The sequence below is a fragment of the Macrobrachium nipponense genome, chromosome 28, assembly GCF_015104395.2.
Source record: "Macrobrachium nipponense isolate FS-2020 chromosome 28, ASM1510439v2, whole genome shotgun sequence".
Lineage (NCBI taxonomy): Eukaryota > Metazoa > Arthropoda > Malacostraca > Decapoda > Palaemonidae > Macrobrachium > Macrobrachium nipponense.
Window position 1 is genome coordinate 13,050,323 of NC_087217.1, and position 25,307 is coordinate 13,075,629.

Consider the following 25,307-nt stretch of genomic DNA (forward strand, 5'->3'; position numbering starts at 1 on the left):
TTGCATCTGGCCTTTGTAGCATCCCCAGGATATGGTTGTAGCCATCCTGTGATTATAGATGAATACAGAATGTACTAATCGTTCAGAGTTTTCAACCATATTCATAAATTTAATCACAAATAAATAAGAAAATGTATGTGATGGCATATATATTTAACCAACAAATGGATCTCATTAAATATATTAGGGACTCTTTACATTAGAAATTGATAACTTTTGCTCATTCAAAAAGAGTTCCTCTACCTAGCCCTCCCCAAAAATGGTACGTTGCTTGGTTGAATTATTATGGCTGCATACTAAAAAAAAAAAATTGCATAAAATCATAAAACTACACAATATAAAAATCAAAATAATTCTATAAGCAAGGTAACTTTATATATATACAGTATGTGTATGTGTAAGCATGTATGTACTATGTATGTATAATATATATACGGTATGTATGTATATGTATATAGTCGGTGTGTGTGTACTTATATATAAAAATGCATATATATATACCGTGTATATATATATATATATATATATATATATATATATATGCATATATATACCGTATATATATATATATATATATATATATATATATATATATATATCTAAATACCTTTGAATCTAGAATCATTCTCCCAAGCAGAACGATATCTCTGGTTATATTTCTTATCACTCATGACTGAGCCACTTTCTGAAGGTCTAATTAAGAAAAGTAGGACAGAGTTTTGACTGATGACCGGCAATTGAACTGACTGGTCAGTGATTACTGCGGCCTGGTCGTGCAGAATTGTACAAACAGCATTGGTTTAAGTCAGGAATGATACGAGCCATTATTGCAATACGAGTATGATACGTTGGTAACGTCTGGATATGTGGTAATAGGTTTCATGTACCAATGTCAGGAAAACCAGCAGAATGGAAACATGAGTTCTACATGTTCTGTTTTTGCAGAAAGGTTTTATATATCATTTCATTTCTATTTATTTAGTTAGTTTTTGCATTCTACATGGATATATTGCCACAAAAATCTACACAATATTAAATTTCCACAAAAATATCCATATACAACAAAACATCCACAAAAAATATCCACGAATTCTGTGTTCAGATCAGACCCCCAGAGGCACTCTCACCCCTCCCGCCTCCCCTCTGGTCGCTAGCTCGCAACACACACTAACTCACCCCACCCGACTGCGCTTATTTCACAAGCACACTGACAAACGTTGTAATTTTTAAAATATCCTAAGTGCTTTCATTCACTTACATACAGCGACTTGGATATTTTTCTAACATTCTACAGCTCTCAAACTCTCTTACGACACCGAACACGATATGGCTCAGCAAGAGGAAAAGCTAATTGATTTAATGGATCAGACAGCGGATGAGACAGAGGAGCAGACAGCGGATCAGGCAGAGGATCAAACGGAGCGTCTGATGAGAGACGAGGTACCTGTGCGCCTACCCACCGCTGACGAAGATACCAGCACCACTCTCCCTCCTCCCCTGACTCCCAATAGGACAGGAGACCAGAATAATGACATACTTCATCTTATACACTTTCTGCAGACTTCCAGCATGCAAGAGCAAGACCGACGACGACAAGAGGAGCAGAACTTCAGACTACAGATGGGGCAATCAAGACAGGAAGACAACCAGCGGTTCATGTCTCTTTTCTCCTTGCTATCAGGACAGATTGCGGCATCGCAACCCCAGCAAACTAACCCCATGATTGCACCTCCTGTTACACCTGTTCCCCCACCCCCTGTCAGTTTCTAGCAAGCCTACGGTCCATCCCCCACCTCTCCTGCAACAAGATGCAACGTACCAAGCGTTTCGCCAATGGAGACTCCGTTTTGAGGATTATGCGGGATTAGTTGGACTTGATAGGTTACATCAAACTTCCCAGCTGATTCACCTGAGAACTTGCATCTCCCTGGACGTCCAGCGCCTGCTTACACATACACTGGGCATCCCTCCCAACACATCACTTTCCCTTACAGAGATGTTGGATACACTGCAAAAGCACTTTCGCAGCCTCAGAAATGAAGCCTTACGACGCAGGGAATTGTTGTCCTGCAAACAAGCTGTCGGAGAATCGTTTGCAGACTACTACGCACGCCTCAAGGATCTCGCTGATGAAGTGGACTTATGCACTGGCAACCCCACGTCCTGCACCGAACGGCAATTGCAGATGGTAATTTTGATGGGTGTGAGAGACGAAGAGTTAATACAACGCCTTATCCCCCTCCAACCCTCATCTACCCTCGCAGAGTTCGTGACATGCTGCCGCTCCCACGAATCTACACGTGCGACTGCATCAGCCATTGCATCTTCCCCTACCCAGGTCAACGCAGTATCTACATACAAGAAGAACCAGCGTCTACAGAAGAGGACTTCTCATCGATCTCCCGACCAACGTTCTCACCAGTCTCCTAACAGTGACCCTTGTCAATATTGCTCTCGCAAACACGATTCCGGACAATGCCCAGCCGCGGGTGTATCATGCAATAACTGTGGACACATGGGTCACTGGCCCCGCACTCAGAAATGCCCTGCTAAGGAAGCTCAGTGCAAGACCTGCCAGAAACAGGGACATTTTGAGAAGATGTGCAGGTCGACCAAGAAAAGTCAGACTGGGTACACAGCTTCACCTCCTAATAAGTCAAATCCCAGCTGCCGTTTCGTGGGTGATAACTTGGGTAGCGAGTCCCCCACACCAGTCACTGTCTCTCTGTCATTTGGCGATATATCAGCACAACTCCAGCTAATCCCCGAAACAGGAGCAGACATCACAGTGATTGGCACCATACATTTGGATGCACTCCGCATACCTCGGACAAGGCTCGAACCTCCACCCATGACAGACGTTGTGACAGCAGATGTATCCCCCATGACACTGGCTGTAGGATACTTTCAGGCAACCCTTTGTCTTGGCAACAAGTCTTGCTCAGCAACCATACATGTTCATGAGGATATCCAGACTCCCCTCCTCTCCCGTGAACATTGCCGAGCCCTCGCCATAGTGTCACAGGAATTCCTTAAGCCCATCCTCAAGGTAACACATGTCAACAGATGCGCTCAGTTTCCTGCCTCTGCCATGACGTCACCCGTAGCTATTAAGGACTATTTTCTTCGGCACTTCAGCGACATCCTCATATCCAAGAAGGATCTACAAACCCAGCCACTAAAGAAAATGGCAGGCCCTCCAATGAGGATCCACCTGAAACCTGGTGCTACACCATTTGCTGTGCATACACCCAGGCCCATTCCGTTTGCTCTCAGAGATCAAGTGAAAGAAGAACTTGACTCCTTGGTGCAACAAGGAATCATCAGACCAGCAGGCGACGAACCCTCTGAATGGTGCCATTCCATGGTCTTGGTACCCAAGGACAAAGGTGTGCGCATCACTGTTGATCACACCCACCTAAATTCTCAGGTAGCCCGCCCTACACACCCTTCACCTACGCCCCATGATGCCGTCCGCAACATCTCTCCAACTGCAAAGTACTTCACCACAGCGGATGCCCTGCATGGCTATTGGCAAATGGAGTTGGCAGAAGAGGACCGCCACCTGACTACATTTATAACTCCGTATGGAAGGTTCCAGCACTGTCGCGGCCCGATGGGATTTTCAGCAACAGGTGATGCATACTGCCTCCGTGGAGATATGGCACTACAAGGTGTTCCCAACTGTGTGAAGGTTGTAGATGACATCCTCCTTTCCGACGAGGATCTCCCTTCCCACCTACAACACGTGCACCAAATGCTGACCAGATGCCGTCAGTATGGCATCACCCTCAACAAGGAGAAATTTACTGTAGCCGCCCCTAAAGTTAACTTTTTCGGTTATGTCTTATCATCCGATGGTATTGCAGCAGACCCTGACAAGGTATCAGCTATATGCGACTTCCGACACCGTCCAATGTCACAGACGTCAGGTCGTTTATGGGTCTCGTCAATCACTTGCCGACTTCACTCCAGACATCGCAGCAGCAGGCCACAGCCCCTACGATCCCACTTATGAGCCCCAAACGCTCATTCGTCTGGACGCCCGACCATGAGCGAGCATTTAAGAAAGTCATGACAGCTCTGACTTCACCACCTGTCCTGGCACCCTTCAATCCTGCCTCGCCTGTGGTTCTACAAACAGATGCCTCACTCCTATACGGTCTCGGCTATGCCCTACTTCAAGATAACGGCTCTCGTTTCCTTACGGATACAGAGACTCGCTATGCCACCATAGAGCTGGAGCTACTTGCAGTCACTTGGGCTGTAGCTAAGTGCCGTCTATACTTGTCTGGACTTCAACATTTCACCTTAATGACTGACCATCACCCCTTGATACCAATTCTCAATCACTACACTTTAGATGCTATTGAGAATCCACGCCTTCAGCGCCTCAAGATGAAAGTGGCCCCCTACATCTTCACTGCAGTATGGCGTGCAGGGAAACAACTTTGCATACCAGACGCCCTGTCTCGCTCCCCAACCAGTTGCCCCACACCTGAAGATGAAGAGGAGTGCACCACTTCAACTGCACATGTCAGGCGTATCGTTGCCAGCACCGCCACTTCCACTGACGACCAGGCAACAGGACCCATCATCGAAGAAGACAAGTCTCTACAAGAAATCTGCACGGCCACATCCCAGGATCAAGATTACAGTCGTCTCGTTCACTACGTCTCCAACGGTTTTCCTACCAACCGCTATGATCTCCACGCTTCCACCCTCCCGTATTGGAAGCTGCAGGACAACCTTTACGCGGATGGAGAGTTAGTATTGTATGGACCCCGGATCGTCATCCCTGCAGCCCTCTGTAGACGCACCTTGGATCGACTCCACGACAGCCATCGAGGGATTGAAGCTACTCGACGTCGTGCAATGCAGACAGTATTCTGGCCAGGTATCAATGCAGATATCAAGAGTAAAGTAGAAAGCTGTGAGGCCTGCCAACAGCTTCTCCCTAGTCAGCAACAAGAACCTTACATGTGTGACGACCATCCATCCCGGCCCTTTGAAAGTGTGTTAGCTGACTTCTTCCATGTAGCAGGGAAATCCTTCCTTGTTATTGCCGATAGACTTTCAGGCTGGCCTGTGGTTGTTCCCTGTGGACGTGACACAACTGCAGCCAGAGTTACAAGAATGTTCTGTGTTTTCTTCCGTGAGGTTGGTGTTCCACTCCGCTTACGAACTGATGGAGGACCCCCATTTTCCAGCCATGACTTCAAGCAATTTGCCAACCGCTGGGGAGTTCATCACATCATCACTTCTCCACATTACCCTCAGGCTAATGGACACGCAGAAGCTGCAGTGAAAGCTGTTAAACACCTTATCATCAAGACTGCCCCATTCGGGAACACAGATTGTGAAGCCTTTGATAGAGGACTGCTGGAGCTTCGGAATACACCGAACCCTGCTGGACGCTCCCCTGCGCAGATCCTCTATGGCCATCCTCTCTGCACTTGTGTTCCGGCTCACCCCAGATCATTCACAGAGGAGTGGCAAACTAAAACTGAAGATTACGACCGTCGCACTGCTGCCAAAACTGACCAAGCCATGAGCCTTTACAATTCTCGTGCCCGCCCTCTACCCAAGCTCACCATCGGCCAACGAGTTAGGATACAGGACGCAACGACGCTTCGATGGGACAAGGTTGGCATTGTGATGGGCCGCGGAATGTCAAGAAAGTATGAAATACGCCTTCCAAGTGGTCGTGTATGGTTTCGAAACCGAAGACATTTACGCCCAGTGGCTAACATGAGTGATGACACCTCTCCCCTAGTCCCTGTGTCCCCTTGCTCTGGCCAGGAAAGAGAGCCATCATTCGAACCCTCCAATGTCCCTCGCCATTCACCTCGACTAGCTCAGAGGAATTTATGTTCCGCTCGAGACACTGCTACGAGCGTAAAGGGGGAGGGAGGTGTATAGATATTTAATGTTATGCTGTTTATTAATTACATTACGTACAGTTTGTGAACATTAATGTACATTTGCTTGTATTATTCTATAGAAGAATGATATTTGTGTTCCCATTTATATTTTCTCATTGCACGTATTGTAAGACCACTATTTCGTTATGCATCGTGGCAGCAATGTAATTAGATGTGTCAACACTGCCTTTATTTCCCGCCATATGCATAGTCAGTCACTGTCCAGTGGTCATTGTAGTGACAAGCGCAGACCTGCTTCCCGCTACTGTCGTCTTGATGTCTGTTTATCTTCATTACAAGATTTTAAAGAACCTATGGATTCAATTTGTCACCCCATCATTCCATTTTTTGCATGGATGTATGTGGCAGCATCCCACACAAAATCAATGACATATTTGGTTCTAAATGTACTTCAAGTATTTCTTACGTTACTTAAAAAATTAAGTAACACGATACTGATAAACACTAACGATCACATACACACATAATATATATATATATATATATATATATATATATATATATATATATATATATATGTATATATATATATATTATGATTATTATTATTAATTTAATGAGGACCTTATTCAGTCATTGCGTAACGTTCATCGTCAAACATAAGAAACAAAATTTTTTGTTGCTTTCTTTATCCATATATATATATATATATATATATATATATATATATATATATATATATATATATATATACATTCAGCTCCATTTGTTGCAGTGCAATAGCATCTCTTGCGCTTGCTATGGTCTACGTTCTTCCCACCTACCATTATGGCTGAAATTCAACCCTAAAATGTTACAACCGGATTCCATAACTCCTTTTTATCTTTTTTTTTCTCACCTCTCACATCAAGGGGCGGTTGGTAACCGTCTCGGTATATAAAGCAAAGTAGAGACATCACGAGAAGAAAGAGACTCCATCTCTAAGAAAAGAGCAAGAGAGGAACTTGCTAAACACCCAGAGATTCAAACTTCGAGTTCCTATGGTAATGACCAAAGTGACAACATCAAGAGTCTAGGCATGGCAGAAACACTGCTGCAACTAGGTCCAGACACAACACAGGGCACACAACAACTACCACCCTGGAAGAAGGACACTGCAATATACAAATACACAAGCCTGCCAATGGGCAAAAGAGGACTGCACAAGAGAAGAGCTAAGAGCGGCGGCCTATGAAGCAATCAGAAACACTGAGACCATAGGGGCACAAACATACTACACCGATGGCACTGTAGATCCTGAGAATCAAACTACGGGAGCTGCAGTATACTCAAGAAACTTCACAGCCTGCTGGAGGACCTCCAACCACGCCTCCACTATGCAGACAGAGTTAACAGCAATAAGACAGGCACTGCTGTACTCACTGGAGAATGAAGAAGGGCCTGTAATCATCCACACCGACTCAAAGTCCTCAATGCAAGCCCTGCAACAACAGAAAAACAAAGAAAATAAGGCACTGCTGGCTGGAATTAAAACACTGCTACACCAGCACAGCGAAAGAGGAAGACCTGTCACCTTAAACTGAATACCCAGTCACATAGGAATTCCAGGCAACGAGAGGGCTGATGAGCTAGCCAAAAGTACAAAACACATTGACAGAGTGCAAATACATATACAACCTGCACTGCAACAAATCAAAAATGCAATGAAACCACTCTGCAAAGAAAAATTGCTAAAAGACTATCGTGAGTGGGTAGAAAAGAACTCACAGTCTGCCAGATGGTATAAGACATCGACTGATCTTGTGCCTCCTCCCATAGACAGGCACACACCAAGAAAACTTGCTGTGATCATCCACAGACTCAGGCTAGGATATAAAGCCTGCTGGGAAATTGTGGAAAACAGTGTCAGACCATGTGAATACTGTCAAGAAGAAACACAGCAACCACTCCTTCACTACCTGCTGGAATGCAGAGAAACAGCACAGCTAAGAGGTGCAGCACAAAATGAATTACCTGCACAAGATGCAGAGCATGCAGCTGCCACAGTCACAAAGACAATCATTGAAAACTTAGAAGAGCATGCCCAGGTGCTCTACAACCTACCTCCACCAAGGTAAAGAAACTAATAAGTGACATCACCCACCCTCATCACATCCCCTCACTGTAAGGCTCTATCCACATCATCCACTATCATTCTTTTAAAACTTTACCTACAACTGATATCCTCCCGCAGGGACCCAAGGGAGTAAAGGGTTGGACAACCCCACCTGCACCGCTTCTCCGATATTCGAAAGCCTTACATTCTTTCAAACTTCTACTATAATATGACAGGATGGCCCTCTCTTACTGACACCATCATCCTTCCCCTGTCCACTCCTATCTCTACAACTAAAGATATTTCCAATTTCAAAAAACTAACCGTGTACCTAATGAATCTTTTCAGATCACCTACGGGCCGAACAAGGGAAAGGCCAATGCCAACAAGAAGTGTTGGCTTAATACAACAACAACAATCACGAGAAAGAGAGAGAGCAGACGGACAGACAAGTGGTCTTCTTGAATACTCTTGAAAGGTTTGATAATTTGATGTTTTCCATGAAGTTACTGGTCTTTCTTTCACAATTGGTACAGTAAATGCGCACCATTTAGTGAAATTATTGCATTAAACTCTCAACCATTTCAGTCAATTATGGCCATAAATAAGGTATAATAATAAGGGATACTAATGGTTTTGTACATATTTTATAAAATGTCTTGTCATTAATACAGTATGTATTAATACTAAAGTCACAAGCCAATATTACATCATTTATAAATAAATGTTAACATTGATTTTCTAAAATTATAGCCTATTTAATACAGGGTCTTTTGATAAATTTTGCGCGACAAGAATTTAAAATTTTGCTAGTCTCTTCTTAGGCTGAAATAAAAATGGATTTTTTCCTTCCAGATTAAAATAACACAATGAAGCTGCTGCTCTTTGTCGTTGTTATACTGGCTGCCATCTACTACGAGGTCGATGCTATTCCCGCGCCTTCGGTAAGCTCAGGGACTATATGGTTCTAATTAGACTCATGCGACTGAGACTGAATTAGCCACTTATATCACTGACGACTCTTTTTATACAGTTCCATATCGCCTCGAACTTTTGTAGCTCATTTCTTTTCGTTATACGATAAACTCGAAGTTTGTTGTACCTTTTCACATAAGAAACGCTAATTTATTAGCTTCAATACAAAAACTGTTGATGTACTAAATCTGTGAAATTAGGAAAAAAACGTTTTTGTTTCGTATCTGCCTATTTTCTTCCAATACGAGAGAGAGAGAGAGAGAGAGAGAGAGAGAGAGAGAGAGAGAGAGAGAGAGAGAGATTAACTGGATTTTTGAAAGACCTTGCAACTAATTCAAGGTAACATGTTGAAGACAATAGTTCGTAACCTGGCCTACAGTTACCCATGTTGTTCAACGTGTGGAGTCTCACTGTAGATGGTCAGAACATAATTATCAGGATGTCTCATCGTTTCTCTGATCGTCTTCCTTCCCCACAGGATGCATCGCTGTCACCTGTGTCAATGAGCGTCGCATCACGGGACAGAAGACAAGCCTCCCGAAGGTCTTTGTGTTGCCGATGCCATGGTCAGATGCCAACGATTCCTCCTCAGTGCTGTTTCTGCGGACCTCACTAATGAAGAGCTTCGGGAGCTTTGCTAGATAGTTGGATGTCGTCATATAGGACTAACATTTCTTGGGAGTCATTATCTTGATGATATTCAGTCTTTTGTTTGTGTTTTTACGGTCATCTCCAATGGCCTTATACTAAACAAGCTTTCTAGACCTTGGTACTAAACACGCCGCAAAGGTGGATACATATCGGGTTAAAACCCTTGGGCTTAGCAGAGGAGGATCTCGATAGCTCCCAGCTGTATATTTGACTTTTATTTGTGTACTGTATTACAAGAAAACCATTGTGTGTGTGTTTTTTTTTTTTTCGTATATTTGTTATCTCCTTCATTATAGCTTGGCTTAAGTATCCAACTGAACCTAAATTTACGTGTACTGGGTGTCCATTAAGTTCAGTACCATTTTGAACAATAAATACTTGTAATGGTACTGGGACTTTATGGACACCCTGTACAACAGACATACTTTCGTGGTCGATACTTTACAAAAATCCTTTCGTCATACTTTCACGTTAGTAACAGTCAGTGCATTAATATCAAAATAAATTGAGAAAGCACCTGTCTTTGAACAAGTAATAAATAGAAGGAAAAAATCTTTCATGATTAGTTTGATTCTATCCTTTCAATGTAGTTCCTCACTGAACGAGTGGGCTCCGCACTCGACTATCAATATGGTAGCCGGAGTTCCCTTCCTGCGGCCGCCAGCCCGGAACCACAGGAATTTATTTCTGGTGATAAGAAATTCATTTCTCATTAAATGTTGGATCCCACAATAAGCTGTAGGTGGCGTTGCTAAGAAACCAGTTGGTTCTTAGCCACGTAAAAAAAAAAAAATAATAATAATCCTTATGGCCAGCCCTAGGAGAGCTGTTAATCAGCTCAGTGGTCTGGTAAAACTAAGATATAAAAAGATACTTTTGCAATGTACATTGAGGAGAGTGTTGACGCAAACATGTAAAAATAATTCTAGCAAAAAACTCTCCTGTCGCCCTCAGATGATTGTAATGGTCCATATTTAGTACACACAACACACACATATATGTATACATATAATATATATAATTTATATGTGTGTGCATGGTTAACCCTGAATTTTCAGATATGCTACGATACAGTTGTTAAGCCAATCACATCTACAATGAGAACTATTGCGTAGACACTTCTCGATGTACCCTTTCCTCGATTCTTTTACGCCACATTCCTCTCATATCACTTGCTTCTAATAACACTCTTCAGTTTTAATCGTTTTCACATTAAAATAGCAATATAAGACAAACTTCACATTATCTTGGTTACGTTAGCAATTCTATAAGCAAAAGGCTTCGTCCCACTCGGTCTTGTCTTCGTTGTCTCTCTATGTTTCAATAAAATTGGAAGAAAAGTTTTCATAAAGGCTGTATTCACGCATGGTGTACCCGATAATCAGGTCACGTTTTACCAATCGGAAAATAAAAATGCTTATCAAGTAGAAATTGACACAAGTAGTGTCCGTCAATGCATCTCATATGCGGTGCACCGTAGGCATTACTTCGGGCTTTTTACAGCGTCCCTTCGGCCCGTAGCTGCGACCCCTTTCATTTCTTTTACTGCACCTCCGTTCATATTTTTCTACCATCTTACTTTCCACTCTTCTAACAAATGTTCCGTAGTGCGACTGCGAGGTTTTCCTTCTGTTACACCTTTGTAACCTTATGGGTCACAGCACTTGGCCTTCTGCCTAAACTGCATATTCTGTCCATTACTGCCAAGGTTCCTCAGAATTAAATTTATTAGACTTCTGGCAACTGTGTCAGCACAAACAGTTTTTCATTAAAACTTTCCTCGTTGACTAAAGCTAAAACCAAACTGTCTTTCCCCTAACATTGCTCTATAATGTGCTACATTATCAAGAAAATCAATACGTTACACTCTCCTTAATATGCCACTGACTGTTATGACCCTGTGATTTCAAACTACTGCTCAGGGTAATGGACAATTATTCCTCTCGAACCGTGAGTTTAAGGTATTAATAATTCATTCTTTCTTGCACCGAAATTCATTGTTAATATTTTTTTTTAGAAACTCGCCATTTACTTGAAAAAATAGGATTGAGTAAAACAAAAAATGAAAGGTTTTTTTTCGAGTGGTTCTTCAATGCAGAATGACAAATTTCTTCTATATTTCTATTAATTTCAGGAAAGGAAAAAAAAAATTCTTAGTTTAACCAGACCACTGAGCTGATTAACAGCTCTTGTAGGACTGTTCCGAAGGATTAGATATTTTTACGTGGCTAGGAACCAACTGGTTACTTAGCAACGGGACCTACAAAAAGATGAGGTGATTAGCCCCACCTAACGCTGGTAGCAATTCACAGCTGGGTCGGCTGGTTGGGAAGCAGACCGGGTTTGAACCATGGACCTAGCATGTGAGAGCCTGTATGCTTTGTCTTATAAGTGTGTGTGTGTATATATATATATATATATATATATATATATATATATATATATATATATATATATATTATATATATATATATATATATATATATATATATATATATATATATATATCTATATATATATATATATATATATATATATATATATATATAATATATATATATATATATATATACACATTATATACCATACATATTTATATTAAATTTATATATATATATATATATATATATATATATATATATATATATATATATATATATATATATATATATATATATATATATATATATATATATACATGCATTAAGCTACAAACGCCCTTCAATATCCAATTCGCTCTACCTCGGAATTAATATATTTTCATATGTGTTAACCAAAGAGGGGATTTCTAGTTGATAATAATTTCGTCCTCTCGTGGGTTCGAACCAGCGCCCATTGGGCAGAGAATAGGATATCAAAGGACATTTGTAGCTTAATGCATGTAGTATATGATTCACGGTGATGTGATAAAAATTCATTATGTATATCTATATATATATATATATATATATATATATAATATACATATATATATATATAATTTGTGAGTGTTTACATAGCTGTACGTAATACTCAAATCCTTATATAATAGACCAAGGGGCCGTTTCAGCTTAGTAAAAACAAGGAACACCCGGTACTCGGCACGCTCTGATACAAGGTGGTATTTCAGTAGATAACGGAATGGGAACAAATGAGATTGGAAAGGAAATAGGAGGGGTAGGTGTAGTTGGCACATTCCTGCAAGGGCAGCACGAAGGAAGGATACCATGACGGGGCGGCGGGCAGCGGCAGCGGCAGCACCCTGGCCTGTTTGGGACTAGTCTTCTTTCCCTCGACTCGACAATAATCTTCAGGAGCGATGTTTCCTGTAGAAGGGGAGACAATGACAATTATATAATATATCTATATATATATATATATATATATATATATATATATATATATATATAATGAATAAAAAAATAAAAATACGCTGAAGTTTCTCTGCCACAATCGAGTTTTCTGTACAGCCGCTACAGCAAATATAATTAATGCCACCGTAAATAGATCAATCTTTCTTTGGTCTCGGGATAATGCTTTATGAGCTGCTGCCCACGAAACTTTAACCACGGCCCGAAGCAAGAAGCACAATTATGGCTAACTTTAACCTTAAATCAAATCAAAACTACTGAGTCTAGAGGTTTGCAATTTGGTAAGTTTGATGATTGGAGGGTGGATGATCAATATACCAATCTGCAATCCTCTAGCCTCAGTAGTTTTTAAGATCTGAGGGCGAACAGAAAAGAGTGTGGACGGACAAACAAAGCCTACACAATAGTTTTCGTTTACAAAAAAACTATAAGAGGAACGGAGAGGAGACAATTATAAAAACTGAAAGGAGAGTGGGTGATAATTATTGAAAAAAAGGAGAGGAGAGGAAACAATTATGAAAACTGAACGGAGAGGGGGAGATAATTATTGAAAAAAAAGGAAAGGAGAGGAAACAATTATGAAAACTGAAAGGAGAGGGAGAAACAATTATTAAAAATAAGGAAAAGGAAAGGAGGGGAGACAATCATAAAAACTGAAAGAAGGAGAGACAATTATTTAGAGAAAAGGAAAGGAGGAGAGACAATTATACAAACTGAAAGGAGAGGGGAGACAATTTTTTTTAAAAATGAAAGGAGAGACAATTATAAAATCTGAAAGGAGAGGCGAGACAACTATTTTTAAAAAAATGAAAGGAGAGGCAATTATAAAAACTGAAAGGAGAGGGGTTGACAATTATTAAAAACAAGGAAAGTAGGGTAGAGACAATTATATAAAAAAAAAAATAAAAGGAGAGGGGGGGGGAGACAATTATTTTTTTTTTAAATGAAAGGAGGGGGAGACAATCATAAAAACTGAAAGGAGGAGGAGACAATTAGATATCTAGATCTACCCAGAGTAGACAGACAGCCATCCGACCCTGTCACGACATTTCACTTCTCTGAATGTCAGTGATAAAATGAGAGAATTTGATATAAATATTTATCAGGCAATGCGGACGTAATCGATCAACTTTTGCAAATCTCGGATTTCTCTCTCTCTCTCTCTCTCTCTCTCTCTCTCACACACACACACACACACACAAGAAAGATAACTGAATTGGTTTTAAAATATTAATGTTTTGTACCTATCTCTTTTTCTTGATTTTAGAAAAACTAGTCTCTCTCTCTCTCTCTCTCTCTCTCTCTCCATAGAAAATCAAGAAAATGTACAGGAAAATTTTACAAATATAAAAAAATATAAAATAATTTCTCTACTTATTACTAGCACTCTCTCAATGGAAGAAAAAAAAACAAAAGCGAGTCAAAGTTGGAATGAGAGAGAGAGAGAGAGAGTAAATATGTATGATTAGCACTGACAAAATGTACACAATCACATCATAGAAAACGCAAGACCTCAGCAACATATTCGTAACTTCGAACACCATTCTCAGTGAATTCTTTCTTACTCTGTCTCTCTTTGACACAGATTACGGCATACTAACTCATTTGTTGCTGATATAGGGATTTACAATGCTATAACAAAGCCTTTCAGGGCATATACAATTTAAAACTTGGGAACAGGGACATTGCAGTCGCAAAATCGAAGTTATAAAACTGAAGTCATATTTTTTTTTTTATAATCGATGGCACACATGAACGAACACACGTAACTACAGTTTTGGCATCAATGTTAGCTACAGTAAAATCTTTGACAAAAGGATGCCAAAGCCTCATTCTGTGTCAAAAAGATGCCAGAGAACCTGATCAACTACTACTAGGTCTAATTCAGACCAGGGTCCCTATACTCTGTTTTTTTTTTCATCTGTCCATCCGCCTGTGGTGTTTGCGTATGTTAACACTGCGTCCCAGGCTTTAGATAGTTACATTCAGCTTACATTCAAAATAATATCAATATCCTATTTCGAATATTAACAGTGTAATTCGCATACAGTAAATTATTAAAACACTTTTCAGTTGCAAATGTACACCCAGATATCCTTTTATTTACCTAAAACTTACACATAGCGTAACCATCTAAACCCCGGGACGCAGTGTTACCATACCCAAACACCACTGGCGGGTGGACAGATGGAAAAAAATAGAGTATAGGCTCAAATTCCTACTATGAGATTCAGGGCCTCTGTAACACGGTTTTTTGGACTTTGCTCCTTGTCAAAGCATCGGATGTAGCTGAAAGGTGACATATGTATATTTTACAACCACACAAATTTTGTCAGCATTATCAATAACCTAAACCCGATAGTTTTATTTTTTATAAAGTAAAAATTATCTAGCCGACGCCATGGCCAATGATTACGAGTCAAGAGTCGAAAAACTTTCATTACGTAAGCAAAGTAAACACCTTTTTACGAAATGTTGCGCCGCCCATCCACTAGACAGAAACCCCATTCACCTTGTTCCATCGGCTCTGAAACCCAAAGACTTTATGAATGGCGGAACGATACATAGATGTGGGTGGGGTATCTGTGCTAGCGTAGTAATACTACTGTAGCAGTAGTGCCGCAACAGTATAGCAGTAATATACATGAATTAAACGTTTAGGCCAACTACTGGGATCCTTGAGGATCATCTAGCACTTCTTACAACTACTCGAGAAATGAGTTTTTATAGCCAGAAGTTAGATTTTCTAATCCAACAATGTCCATGATAGCCTTCAGTATTATCCTGAATTATAACGAGGCCAAAGTGGGTGGAGCCTCATGAAGTTATCATGCTGACGATAATTATTGGTGAAGGTTTAAAGCCAAAATATAGTACCGGCTATTTTTTTTCAGTAAATAGTAGATAGCCAATAAATAAAAATTGCATGACATTGGATATAGCAGTTATCAAAACAAGCTTGTCTACTATGCTTTTGAAAATTACCATCTATTCCCTACATCTTGTCAATCTGATTGACACCTATAAAGCAGACTGTAATTTCTTAGGAAACTTATTTTGGGAGTTAGACTAATAATCGAAGTGTTTTTGTATTTATTAACATATTTTGTTGGTTTGTTCATTATGACAATTATCAGTGGAGAGGTTCAGAATTCATAAAGGTGTGCTGCTTTACTTGTATTTAAATTTGTTTGTCATTGTTGCCAGAGGTATAGCCTTTGTTACGTATAGCCAATCATCCATCGAGAAAGAGGGAAGAAATGCTGTCATAAGTTACGTAACGAGTGCGTTCGAAACCTTTTCTCTGAGTAAGTTGGCCCGTCTTCAAAAAGAGTCACTTTTACATTGTAAGTACCAAATTTATTCAACCTACGTAATGCAGAATACAGTCAAAATTTATGTGTTGATATAATGTGTATTCTGAATAAGCGTTATATCTATGAAATGCATAGATAAAAAGTTATTGCGAAAAAACCGTGTTACAGAGGCCCTGAATCTCATAGTAGCTTAGGCTTACTGGTGGCTCAGGAACAGCGTTGGCCTCGTAGCAGATGGCAGCCAATATAACAGCGGCAAGGAACAGCACCTTCATTGTGTTTGTTCCTGTATATCTGGAAAGAACGAAAACAATTCTCAGTTCGAAGACCTTGGAAAGAACGGAATCCTAAATCTCTACAAAGCAGAAGAGGAAAATTTCCCTTGCGATAACCTCAAATTAATCAAATACTTCATGTGATTTAAAAAAAACTACTATCGTTATATCATTCTTTCTTTTCCGTGAATTAATGTTATACTGCTTCATAAACTTCAACCTTCAAATTATTTGTTTCTCAAAATATACTATGTAATTATTATTCATAAACATACCCAACTATAATAAATTTAAGCCTTATTTAACACTAAAGATTTTAAATACATTTCGAATTAAGGTTTCTCGAAGTGATTTATTGAATACCTATACGATCATTAGGAAGTGACCAGCAAATTACTGTAATCCGTTTTTAACTTACCTTTATGAAACGTATCTAGGACGTCCACCTTCCCGTCTGCCTCTCTCTCTGTTTCTCCCTTGTGTAGCCTCTGCTCAGCTTATATATACACACAGGGAGTCAGTGGCCCAAAGGGCTCCAAGGTAACAGCATATGGAAACCGGTTTGTTGTGTAATGGTTAAGATTTTGCCACAATGGTTCGTAGGAGCCAGGAGTTCCGTACACAGTAGGAAAATACTGTTTTACCCCAATACGTTGTGCACTAAAAGCTGCAAGGGCCCCTTGCCGTGACGGTTTTTCAATAAAAAAACTATCTTCGATTGATGGATAAATTATGTAACATTGTACTTATTTTTCATGTATATAATACACTACATAGTGTATGATAACCACGTTAAAAGAAGCATAGCTAATAGTTTTATACTTGAGCTACACATTTATCGAGTATTGGTATTAATTTGTTTTGTTATTAAGAAATGAAGCAGAATGGTGATAACTGACTGACTGGTTAACTGACATCGATAATTCCAGGGAAAAGACGGCTCACTATACCAACCGCTAGAAGGAAGGATGGATTACAAAAGACAACCAGGAGATGGGAAGGAATTACTTGGTGAATTTACGTTCAAGGCACTGCTGATGAGCCTTCACTGTAGCAGTAAAACTAAATCAATGTTGTGGATTCAGTAGTTTAAGCGCAAACATGGCAGCACTGCACTGGGGTTTCCCTAGGTGGAAAAAATTAGCTTGATGTCGCGCGCGCGCGCGCGCGCACACACACACACACACACACACACACACACACACACATATATATATATATATATATATATATATATATATATATATATATATATATATATATATGTATGTGTGTGTGTGTGTGTGTGTGTGTGTGTGTGTGTGTGTGTAATTAGGCTGCAAATGTTGTTTAATATCGAATTCGCTCTACCACGAGAATATCACCAAAAATTATAACCGATACATAAATGATTCGGTATCTCGGTGACTCGAATCGGCTGTCATGGTAGGGGTGGGTTGATGCCGACGTTCTGCAGACTCAATATTTTCGTATAAACGGAAAAATATAATATTTGAAAAATGAACAAAGACAATAAAAGTAACACAAACAAATTCCACGCCAAAAATATTCAATATTAAAATGTGTATTTGCAATACACTTTTTTCTTTAACAAAATATTAAAACCATTAGTAGTTACTCACGGTTGTCTAACCAGACCACCACGCCAAAAATCATGTTGATAGATGCTGGAGCAGTTATACTGTGCTGTGCGTTTCACTTGGCTTGAGAAAGTGAAAAGTTCAGTGCAGTATAACTACTTTGGCATCCTTTGACCATAAGATTTTTCGTTGTGGTTATCTGGTTAAATTATCATAACTAATAATGAATTTAATATTAAAAAGAAGAGCTAATCTTTTAGACTCTGATGAGTTCCCCCCTTCCAGCGATATCTATTCCATCTAAAGCGTAATTAAACTTTACCTTCAGTCCACCAAGACTGGGTCTAGTGCCGTCAGTGCACCTCATTTGGTGAAATGTAGGCACTACTTAAGGTTATTTGCAGCGTCCCTTCTGCCTCTAGCTGCAACTACTTTCATTCCTTTCACTGTACCTCTGTTCATATTCTATTTCTACCTTCTTACTGTCCACCCTCTCCTAGCAATTGCTTCATGGTGCAACTGCGAGGTTTTCCTCCTGTAACACCTTTTAAAACCTTTGCTATCAATTTCCGTTACAGAATGGCCTTAGTTGCCCCAGTGCTTGGCATAATGCCAAAAATCTATATGGATCAAATCAAAACCAAGACTGGGTCCAACACTGACATCCAGGCTTAACCCAGTCTTTCACCTATACCAATATGGCAGCGGTGGCTTCATCTCCCACAGGGATTGTTAAACGGCTGTGCCTAATCTATACTATTCTTGTGTGATCATTTGTTCAACCATGATAAAGATCTTTATTTCATGTGCTCAAACCAACAACTGCTTGTTTTACATGAGTTTTGATTACGACTTGCTTGAATTAACATACTAAATCAAGAATTTATTGCATTACTTTTTGTGTATTCAACATTTATTTCATTTTGATCGGCATTTCATTACTATACGTATTGTCTTTTGCAGTTTTGTTTTATCCTCTTTTCACAAAAAGGGTATTCTACTTAATGGATGATTTCTCCATTGAATGGTTTCATGTCTTGTTCCATGAAAGAGACTAAGGAAAATGGAAGACTATTGTTATAAAAGTATCTGTGATGGGTAACAACCAAAAATACGCACATCTTTAAACTTCAAAAACTGCATACCTTTCTGTTTATTTAATACCTAACAAACTGAAGTTCTGTGACTGTTAAAAGGAAGATTTTAAAACCTATTTGATTCATACCCAGTTGCTCATACGAGAATAACACTGTAACAAGGATTTACACGCCATACATCTCAAGCAGCAATCCCATATAACTATCGTTAATGTATGTACTATATTGTTTAAAAAAATACTACAAAAAGATACTAAAACTAATTCTCAGATAAATACTGTGCAAAACTACAATTTCTAAATAATATGTTAGGTAAAATATGGACAGAGGATAGACCAGACACAAATAAGAAAGGTATTATCCTGTTGAAATGTCTATTAGCTACATTATTTCAGTCAAACCATCAAGTCAAAATTCTGTCCTCTATCAAGGCTGGGCTGACTGACTTGCTCTAGAGAGAGAGAGAGAGAGAGAGAGAGAGAGAGAGAGAGAGAGAGAGAGAGAGAGAGAGCTGATTAACAGCTGGCCCGAAGGATTAGATATTTTTACGTGGCTAAGAACCAATTGGTCACATAGCAACAGGCCCTACAGCTTATTGTGAGATCCAAACCACATTATATCAAGAAATGAATTTCTTTCACCAGAAATAAATTCCTCTGATTCCGCGTTGGCCGAGCCGGGAATCGAACTTCAGACCATCGGATTGGTAGCCAAGCGCAAAAACCACTTGTCCAACGAGGAACTGAGAGAGAGAGAGAGAGAGAGAGAGAGAGAGAGAGAGAGAGAGAGAGAGAGAGAGAGAGAGAAAGCCCTTCCTTAATCTATGGGTAAATACCTAAATAATGTGACCATAAAGTGTCCAAAACAACCAGAGTATACCTTGTAAATTGCAGTCACTGAAGGATTGATTCTTATGGCAACTGTGCAAAAACTGCAACATTTTCTTACTGTACCCTCTTGATTAATGAAAGCCAGACGCTCTAAACTATGCATAGCCTATCTGTAAACAATAGGTCCTGTTTTTCAATAGCATAAATTCTTTTCTTTTCTAAACGGCCATCTCAACACATCAGCATTTTCCTGTGCTGTTTATCATAATTATTTTCACATTTCGTTCTTCATTCTGGAGAAAAAACAAGGATAGGTTCATTATGATATGCAATTTATTTAACAGTCTTTATTACATAAAACTACAACTTTAGATAAATTCTATTTTACAACATGATTTCATTAAAATAATAGATGAATATATAATAATAAAAAATGCAGGTCCATAAACATAAAGTCTTTTAAAGGCACTAAATATAAATTATTTATTTAATAAGAATTGTAACTTATTCAATCTCAGCCACTACTATGGTTAAGCCACACAATGAAAGCAATTTATATTTTTTTAATGTTGGTTTATTCATTCATTAAATACACATAATTTGTATGTCTGGAAGGTATCAAAACATAAAAAAATCTTCCACAGAGGTAAAAATTTAGTGCAAATTACTTACAGTATGTGCAACCCACAAACTTAAACAGAGGATTTGTTGATCAATAACTCCCCTTGTAAGTGGAAGGCATAACAAATCTTTGGTAAAAAAAAAAAAAAATGAAGCTTTAACATCAAACATTCTTTCAAAACAATAAAGAACCAACCTTGGTCCCAACTACGCCATATAAAATGGAAATACTCAAAGTAAGATGAACAAGAAAATATACATTTATAAAAATATCCCATGGAAAATACTTTCAAGACATGGGATTAATAAAATAGCAAAAGGAAACTGATAAGAATCCTCCACTCAGTAACCCTTCTGATACAGTACAACCTTTTGAACTACTACTCTCATCTTATAATACCCCCAGAACTTGCACCAGTGAAAAGGCACCAATGTACATCAATGCCCTCATTGTTTTCTACAAGATGACAACGATCTAAGAATAGCACAGCATCTTGGGCATCATCTCAAAAAGAATCAACGATAGAAAGAACACATTTGAACCTTTTGTTGTACTGGTTGTTTATTCAATACTTCCTATCTGTTTTGTTGTGATGCGTGGTGTCTCATTCATTTGTTAGGTAACAAATTTATTGAATATATACACGAATAGACACAATTATACAGTATATATATATATTATAAAATGTATATACACTGAAATCACAGATATGCTGTGTATGTAAATCCCTTGCAAAACATGTAAAATCATCAGAATTAATTGAAAAGTTTACCTACCAAAGCTAAATATAGTTATAAAAATGTTCTGGGTTGCTTTCTGTATAACTTACTATTATTTGATTTCTATTCTTTCATAAGAAAGGAAATAATAAGGGTAAAAAATTTAAAATTCTATATAATTTCTTGAAATTCTTAACTACAACGTCAACACAAAATAATATGTACTCTAACCTGAAAACCCAGCATATCTTTAAAGTATGGCATTAACTTTCCCATAGATATCTTAAGAGCAAAAATAGATGATGTGTAAATATAATAATACAATTATGCTAATGATTAAACAGTGCAATGCAGCATTTCAGTTTTATGTGCGTATTCAAAATCTACAGATGTACAGAACATGGCTCATATGCATGAATAACAACTATCTTTTTAAGAATTCAATACAAATGAGAGTACTTTCCAGAATAAACAAACCCATCCTGTAGTTACAAACTGATCAATAAAATTCTTGAATGGAATATACTAATTCACTCATACATACCATGTGTTTTCATTCTATCCACCAAACCAATTTCGCCAAATTGTTATGACTGATACTGTACCAAGTACCTTTTATAATGGTATACATAACCAAGCTAAGTACATAAAAAAACTAGCCATGTGTATTCTTCACTTGAAACTGAAGTTTGCAAATCTACACAGCAAAAACCTACAAATACAGGAGAAAATTTGACTCAATGAAACTGGGTCTCTCATTTTCCAAATTCTGCAGTGATTATTTTTCATAACCTTAACAAAAAATCTCTTTGTTAATCTAAAAATATCTTCAGGCTTCAGATTACCTAAGCTTCTTCCCTAAGAACACAAATGATATCCAACTCTGTGCAATACATGGAATCAAATTATTTACAATCCTACCTGACCTCTTTTAATCTACTGTACTATCATACTCAGTATTTTGGCTCATAACATTCTTGAACTCTTCACAAAAGCAATATAGTATTGCCTTACATTAAAAATAACTCTTCCATAAGTACAGTCCATGAAAAGAAACTCAATATAACATTAATCAAGGTAACTAGATGACCAAGATAAAAAACTGAGCAAGTATGCATCATAAATGTCTTTCTAATGCACAATTCATAAACTATTTAAGATCATAAACAATGATATTCTAATGAAATATTTAGAAAGACAAATGATATGTTGTCTGTCCAGATTTACAAAACAACTATTTAGAAATAGTATATAAAACAACATAACTGAGGAAGTATATTTTACTTAATACTTAATTTCAGGAGAGAACTGTATCAGATGTTTTTGCAAACCTTACTAGATTTGTATACTGAAGATAGAGCACACAACCTTTTCCTGATTTTAAGGTAGTCATGTATATACATAGCTTTTTTTTCTCATTTTGTATTCAAAACATTGTGCAGTATATTGTTCAGTAAGGGAAAATGGATGTCTATACTATATCACAGTGAACTTTCCCAATTATTCTGCTCTTAATTCATCGGTTCTATCAAAATAAACCTAACCACTTTTAATGTGTGTATTTATAAAATATTTAATTACAATTTTATGTGGTAATTAACAATTCACATTAAGGTTTGAAACACAAATTCAAAAACAGTAAAATTTAATCAAACAACATGGTAAATAGCCAATTTCTAATTACTGTATAAATTACAAAGTTATAAAAGACCAGAACTAAAAAGTTACTGGTGATTTTGTCTCAACTGTTGTCAAAACTGAATGTTTTGTCAAACCGTACTAATCAAAGTTAACAGTGCTGAAATATATATGAAGAAATGTTGAAAATTTAAGATAAATTTAACATCTCACAGCAAAGCTGTCACTACAGCACATACTCGTATGAAAACTGATGAATATCACTTCACTTCACTTATAAAGATAAAATTCGTTTCTAAAAATCTTGATTTTCAAAACACTAATGACAATGTTCAGTTATATCAACCACTGTAGCTTTTCGCCACCCAAAGAGGAAGTAGCCAAGTCCAGCGCCAAGAACAACTGCTATGCATAACCATACATTGTAGGTCATGAAGATTAACATTAGGAAGTAACTGACAATCATCTGAAGCATGTGGAGCAGTGTTTGCATGGCGTGAGGAAAGCTTAGCATGCTGACCCTGAAGAAGAGTGAACAATTTAGTTTCTATAAAAGCTTCATCATCACACCTGTTTCTTCATTATTTCATGTAGAAAAAAAAAAAAAACATATTTTTCAAAATTCAAATAAACTCCATAACTTTGCATGACAAAGCAGTGATATACATTTCAGCTGACAGTGTAGGTATGATAAAGAATGCACCACACAGAAAGCAATACAATTAATGAGTAACCCCTCACCTAGAGATTGAAATTACAGAAGCCCTTGGTTTGTAAGATATTAATGTGAAATGATTTTACCATATATTTTACAGCCAAGAAAAATTGAATTGCAAAGGAAACTCAACTTTTTCCTTCAAAATTAGAAGTCTACTAAATAAAAGCAGTCCTGTTCAATTAAGGGCTAAAAGTCATGCATACCCCAGCTCTGGTTCTATCCAAGTAGTACATGAAATGAATGCCTTGTATAAGAACTTAAAACAAAGAGCAAACCAATGATACATGTCAAAGTTTCTGATTAAGTATGGAGACTCATATAAGACAAAAACATAATTCAAAAAAAAAAAAAAAACAAAAAAAAAAAAAAAAAAAAAATGTAATCCTCTCACTCAGGCAGGTAAATTACCAAAGAGATAGGTACATGCTTAATCCATAACCTAAATACTACATAACTTTTGTCAAACCACAAGGTCATACATTCATGCTCATGCACAACTAAAACTTATCAAAAGGTGCAATCAAAGACATGAGGCATTACAAAAATGACAATACTCTCTCTTGTACCCACACCAACAAATAAAGACATTGAAATATGACAAATAGTAGAAAACATTTTGTAAATAGATGATGCATCTATAACTCTTTGGGAGGAGTGCTAATCACAAATTCTAATTACATAAGTTAAATACTAACTAAAGCATAGTCCAAATAACTACACGGCAAGGTCAAACTTCCTTATAGTATAGCTTAAGTCTAAAACATCTTGCCAAATAATAAAACATCAAACCTTTGGTATTCAGTAGCATCTACAATCTTTGCAATAATGATATCCTTACCACTTGGTTTCTCTATTCGTTTTCTCTCCTAAACAATATAATTTTATGACCTGCCTTTTTTTGCACAAAGCTCTACTTGCTCTAACTGGACAGAGTAACAAAACACCTTTACTTCCCTATTCATTCACTTCTGTATTGTTTCGAGTAAAATGACTTTCAAGGAGTTAATTTAAGGGAATATGTATTCTACTTGTGTGTAACAAGAACACTACAAAATGGTTCTGATTAATATTTCATATTTTAGTGTTCTTAATACCGGAACCTGTAATAGTACACTAGGCCTCGGTTCAACCGCACTATCTTTTATTCAATGAAATATGAAATACCAAAATATAGTACAAGAGCTGAGCAAATATATGTGAATACTAATCAAATATCAAACAAAGTCATATAAAAAACATGAGAGCATATTTTCAAAATAATGGAGCCACTAGGTTCCTAAGTAGTAAATACATTCATATAATGTTGTCTGTTCACAAATTAAAGGAAGTAGTAAAACAAAGGCTTCTTCTAAATAAATCTAATTCAACAGACAGGCTACTGCAATCAAAATGCACTGCAATGCTCTAAATCAATGACAATTAATCCAGAATTTGACAGAGCCTTCATGTTTACCACATCCAAGGTTGGCAAACTGCCATATCCCAGAAAAGCAAAGCCATGCGCATACCAAGCCTGGCATAAGAAAGTCATAAAGCAGGAACAGTAGAAATTGGA

At 38.0% G+C, this 25,307-nt stretch overlaps 2 protein-coding genes across 8 annotated transcripts in view; one reads left to right on the plus strand and one right to left on the minus strand.

Moving 5' to 3' along the window:
• Window positions 1-2,185: 2,185 nt before the first annotated feature.
• LOC135201906 (uncharacterized protein K02A2.6-like) lies at window positions 2,186-4,018 on the plus strand. Its single transcript, XM_064231203.1, has one exon. It carries the CDS (start codon window positions 2,186-2,188, stop codon window positions 4,016-4,018), a length of 1,833 nt encoding a protein of 610 aa, XP_064087273.1.
• A 16,352-nt stretch (window positions 4,019-20,370) lies between these two features.
• Window positions 20,371-25,307, minus strand: part of LOC135201436 (high affinity copper uptake protein 1-like) — a 99,765-nt gene continuing 94,828 nt past the window's right edge. For all 7 annotated transcript variants that reach the window (XM_064230360.1, XM_064230364.1, XM_064230358.1 and 4 more), the window contains one exon: window positions 20,371-23,555. In XM_064230360.1, coding sequence (XP_064086430.1) covers window positions 23,354-23,555 — 202 coding nt within the window. In that variant the 3' untranslated portion in view covers window positions 20,371-23,353. The remainder of the gene's footprint in view (window positions 23,556-25,307) is intronic.